Source organism: Falco cherrug, chromosome 4 (assembly GCF_023634085.1).
Source record: "Falco cherrug isolate bFalChe1 chromosome 4, bFalChe1.pri, whole genome shotgun sequence".
NCBI classification, from domain to species: domain Eukaryota; kingdom Metazoa; phylum Chordata; class Aves; order Falconiformes; family Falconidae; genus Falco; species Falco cherrug.
The window spans coordinates 10,854,828-10,859,398 of NC_073700.1; the positions used below are offsets into that span (position 1 = coordinate 10,854,828).

A 4,571-nucleotide genomic window follows, 5' to 3' on the forward strand; every position below is an offset into this window, starting at 1 on the left:
CCACAGGCTCGGCCAATGCAGAGCCAGGGGAACGATGCTGGTCCCCTGCTCAACTCTGACACCGCTTCGCTTCTCTCCGCAGATGCCCGTGGCGTTGCCAGCAGCACGGCGGGAGGGCAGCCAAAGGCATAGGTGTGGGCAGTGTCTCGGTAGGCAGGGCTGCCTGGTGGCAGGGCCCTGCTGCTGCCTCAGCCAGGGCTGGGCTGCCCGCGGTGGCGGGGGCCACGTGCCCACCGGCCCCCAGCAGGAACCTGGTGCTATTTCTAACGTGTCTTTTTGCTGCTCGTGGGTTTTCCCTTTCATATCAGTTTTATTGCCCATTAAGGTGAAATTTATATTAAATGGGAACACACCCCCCTTCCTCAAGGCTCTTAACCCCCTTTCCCACCTGGAAGTTTCCCGGGCTGTTCCCAGTTTGATTTTTAACTTATTTGCAGCCAATGAGATGGTGCTTGGCCCCGTGCCCCCTGTGTGGCAGCCCAGGAGCAGAGATGGGAATTGGCATGGTTGGGCTCCTCCCCTCCTCTCATCTAACATCCTCATCCCCTTCCCTGGACCCCCCACACCCCCAACTCCTCCCTGATCTCTGCTGGGGGAGACTGCCTGCATCCGTGGGCCAGGCAGTGCCTCCCTGCACGGCATCCCTCACCACCCCCGGTCCCGTAACCAGCTCCATCTGAATAAATTTCACCTTAACCTCAAGTGAGGCCCAGTTCCCCTTTTGTGGCTGCCGTGGTTTGGCAAAGACCTGTGGGGAGGCCAGAGGCTTTCTCCATGTGCTACCTTCCAGCTTGCATGCCCGCCAGCAGCACATCTGTCTAATCCAGGGGGGCTCTCCTGCACCCCCCAGCCCAGTGGGGAAACCCTGAGGATGGTGCTATGTTAGAGGAGGTTCCTGCTCGCCTATGCTCGCTCTCAAAGGCTTCATGAAAGCGATGTTGGCTCCAGGGGTCTGCAGCCCCTGCCTCCCCCCACCTTGGGGCCTGGAGCAGGCTGCTGGGTGGGCTTTGTGGCACCCATACGTACCGCTGCTCTTTGTGTATATCTGTATACAGTGAATGTATATGTGTACCAATGATATTAAAGCTGCGCTCGCGGGGAGATGCCACACTTCTTGATGCATTGCCAAAGGTGCCCGTGGAGTTTGGGGCCAGCTCTTGAGCCAAGCATGCCCCCTGCCCACCCTAGCTGGAATGCCCTTCCCAGCTGCTGAATGCTGCACCAGCTGGGGGTCCTCACCCCCCCAGGGACCCCAGTGCTCCGTCCCTGTGCCCGGTGTGTGCCCAGCTGACGCAAGCTAGGCCACGACCCTGTGGCCAGGCTGTGACATGTCGACACGTGAGGCTGCAGCACTGCATGATGTGCTGGGTGAATCAGTGCCACTGGCTAATTTTGGCTGTTGGGTGTGAGTTCCTGGCCATCCCTGGGAGGAGGAACAGAGCTGGCATTGTTTCCTGCCCTTGCCACTGCTGGGGAGGCTGCCCTGGGTTAGGTCATCCTGCGGCCACGGGGGTGGGCAAGACCCCCAGCAGTCTGAGCCCCAGCCCCGGGTGCCCTGGCTGCTGACCCTGGCCAGCCCTCCAGGCTGAGCACCCACCAACTGATCTCATGCAGGTGCCTGCCTGGCCTGAAAGCCCTTGGGTGCTCCCACAGCCCCTAGGGGGGGAACTCTGGGGCAAAACCCTTCTGTGTGGGGCTCACCCCACACCAATGCCTATAGGCTGCTACTCACTGCAGAGGGACTGGGACAGTCTGGACTGGTGCAGCTGGGCTGCAAACCAGTGGCATCCCATTAGGACTGGTTGTAGGTGGGCTGCAAACCGGTGATGTCCTGGTTGAACTGGTGCAGCTGGCTGCAAACCAGTGGCCCAAGCAGCGTGCTGGGGTTGGCACAGTGGGGAGGCAACGTGTCTCCAGATATAACCCTCAGCTGGCCAGGGCCAGGGACTCCATCAGGACAACAGTGCCAACCAGCACTGGGAGATGTCCAAGAGCCTCGTGTGGCACAACACCTGCGGAGCTGGCACTCACTGCCATTGCCACAGATGCCAGCCGGTAGTGATAACGCATATGTGTTTTCTCCCTTCCTTAAGTGATTAACCAAAGCTGACAGGAGCAGGAAGGCTCAGTTAGATGGAGAAAAACCATCTTGCGAGTCAGATGTGAAATAATTATGCCTGAGCTGCCCCAAGTTCCAGGAATCCCCTCTAAATGCAGTTGATGGAGATGCGAGGGGTCACACACCCACCCATGGCCCAGGATGATTTCATCTGCTATTAGGCAAAATGTATTAATAACACTGTCGTGTGCCCCCCCCCCCCCCCCCCCCCCCCCCCGCATGTCACCGTCACCCCCTGTGTGGGTCGGAGGTGGAGCTGAGGGCAGGATAAGAGCCAGGGCTTGGTGGGGAGCAGGGCAAACCCCCAGTTCATGGTCTGCACACGCTGGGAGCATTGGCTGAACGTCCAATCCAGGGGACGAGGACCTGCTGGAAATGGTGAGGCTGCAGCCTTTGGTGGTGCTTTTCAGGGGGCTTTTAGCTGTGGGTTGCAGGGGGTTGGATGCTTTTCATTACCTGCTTCCCAGTGAGTTAAACTGCCTCCAGCTGCCCAGTCCGGTACTTTCCAAAGGGTTCCACCCCGGAGATGGGTTGTAGGAGGTTGGATGCCTTTCACTGCTCTCCTTCCAGCTGGGCAAACCCCTCTGGGTGACTGATTCAGGGGAGAGGCAGCTATACAGCAGGATTTGTGAGGCACTGCCCCTGCCCCTGCTCTGACCCCCACCCCACTGCACAGCATCCTGACCCGTCACACTGTGGCACAGAACCCTGCATCCCCCGGGGCCCTCCCTGGGACCAGGGTGGGGGACAGGGTCAAGGAAGATGCTGAGGCTTAGCACAACTCAGCACACGTGGCCAGACTCGTGCCCTTGTCACCTCATTGCCACCGACCCGCTGTGTATTTTAGGTCAATTGGCTCACATCAACTCCTGGTGGGTGGCTTTTGCTCCAGAGAGCCTGGTAGCCCCGTGAGGGGACAGCATCTGCTGGGGAAAGCGTGGGAGGAGGAAAGCCCCACAGTCCGCCTGGCCCCGAAACCCCAGGCACGTCACACTTCCCCAGCCAAAGGGCAGGTCCGGGCCAGGGAGCAGCGGCAGACCCCAGGCAGCCACCCCCCCAGGCAGGAATGTCCCTTCCCCTGGGTGGCAAAGGACTGGAGGGTGTAAAATGAAGGGGACAGCTGGCATCTGGCCAGGGGCTGCAGGAAAGGATGGGGATACCCAGCTGATTTGCTTCCCATGTCCCCTTCAGCCTCCCCAAAACTCCCCCCACCCCATGCAAAAAGATTAAAATCAGGGTGGAAAACTGAAGGCCAAAAGGGAGGCGAGCCCCCAGCACTGGGCATGGCCAGCTGGTGCAGGGAGCGGGGGGGCTCTGCATGTGGCACCCCGGCAGAGATGCATTCTGTCCAGGGGGCTGCAGGGCCATGACAGTGTGATGGGGGGTGTGATGCTCAGCACCAGCCATGTGGTCCCTGCAGGCACTCCCAGCCACGCTGCACTGCAGGATGCTGCTCACCTTCCTGGTGGTCCTTGGAGCCCCAGTGAGAGCCTGGAAGGGGCTGAGCAGCGAGCAGCTCCCACCAGGCCCCCGAGTGGGGGACGGAGACAAGCTGATGAAGCAGGAAGCCACTGGTGCTAAGGAGATGCTGCCAGGTGTCCCTGAGATGAGGAAGGGTGACCACGGCTCCGGGGAAGGGTCTCATCCGGACAAAGCCAACCTGCCACTGCTAGAGGCATCAGCAAGAAAAGCATTGCCCTGGCCGATGAGCCCAGCCACCAAGAGACCTGCTCCCAGGAAAAAGTCAAGAAAGCTGTCCCTGTCACTTGATGTCCCCACCCATGTATTGAAAATCCTGCTCGACCTGGCCAGAGAGAAGGAGCTGCAGGCCAAGGCGGCCGCCAACGCTGAGCTGATGGCCCGCCTCGGGCGCAGGAAATAAACCTCCCGGCTGGGGCATGGCTTCTGCCAGGGCTGGGGAGGGCAGCAGGGCTGCTGGGGCGCACGGGTGGAGGGCACGTGCCCGCAGGGGACCACAGACACAGCACCTCATCTCCCCGGTCCCGGTGCACGAGGCACAAGCAGCAGCCATAGAAGGGTTTGGTTTAATAACTGTCACCTCAGCATCACCAGAGAAGATACAGCTGGGTTTGCCTACGGCAGGGCCAGCACAGGAGCACAGCCAGGTCCCAGCCCCAGGCACCGCAGGGACCTGTGTCCTGCTTCGGTCCCTGCTCCCCTGCTGCTGGGATGTCTCCAAGGAGGCTGCATCCAGCTAGGCAGGTTTTCCTGTGCCGCCTCTCTTGGGGTGGCTGCAGCGTGCAAAATCCTCTGCAAAGCTCGGCTGAGCCTCAAAGCCAGGGTTGGTGAGCGTGCACAATAAAAAGTTGGCATCAAACATGACTGGTTGTGGTTTATACAGGTCCTGCATCCCTGTACACCCCCATTTTGTGTTCCCTCTCCCCAGAGCTGCAGCGGGGACACATCCTGGGCCAGGGCCAGCACTGGAACT

The 4,571-nt window shown here is 60.3% G+C and overlaps 2 protein-coding genes across 8 annotated transcripts in view; both read left to right on the top strand.

Moving 5' to 3' along the window:
• The window catches only part of COL7A1 (collagen type VII alpha 1 chain), a 31,052-nt gene extending 29,949 nt beyond the window's left edge, over nucleotides 1-1,103 (top strand). For all 7 annotated transcript variants that reach the window (XM_055707943.1, XM_055707945.1, XM_055707949.1 and 4 more), the window contains one exon: nucleotides 83-1,103. In XM_055707943.1, coding sequence (XP_055563918.1) covers nucleotides 83-132 — 50 coding nt within the window. In that variant the 3' untranslated portion in view covers nucleotides 133-1,103. The remainder of the gene's footprint in view (nucleotides 1-82) is intronic.
• Nucleotides 1,104-3,345: 2,242 nt separating this feature from the next.
• LOC114016168 (urocortin-3) lies at nucleotides 3,346-4,422 on the top strand. Its single transcript, XM_027806975.2, has one exon. The coding sequence runs from the start codon at nucleotides 3,525-3,527 to the stop codon at nucleotides 3,999-4,001; it is 477 nt and encodes a 158-aa protein (XP_027662776.1). The 5' UTR covers nucleotides 3,346-3,524; the 3' UTR covers nucleotides 4,002-4,422.
• The last annotated feature ends 149 nt before the right edge of the window (nucleotides 4,423-4,571 follow it).

What these genes read in the sequence shown, in the direction of transcription:
- LOC114016168 (XM_027806975.2), top strand. Translation starts at nt 3,525, where the DNA reads ATGTGGTCCCTGCAGGCACTCCCAGCCACGCTGCACTGCAGGATGCTG.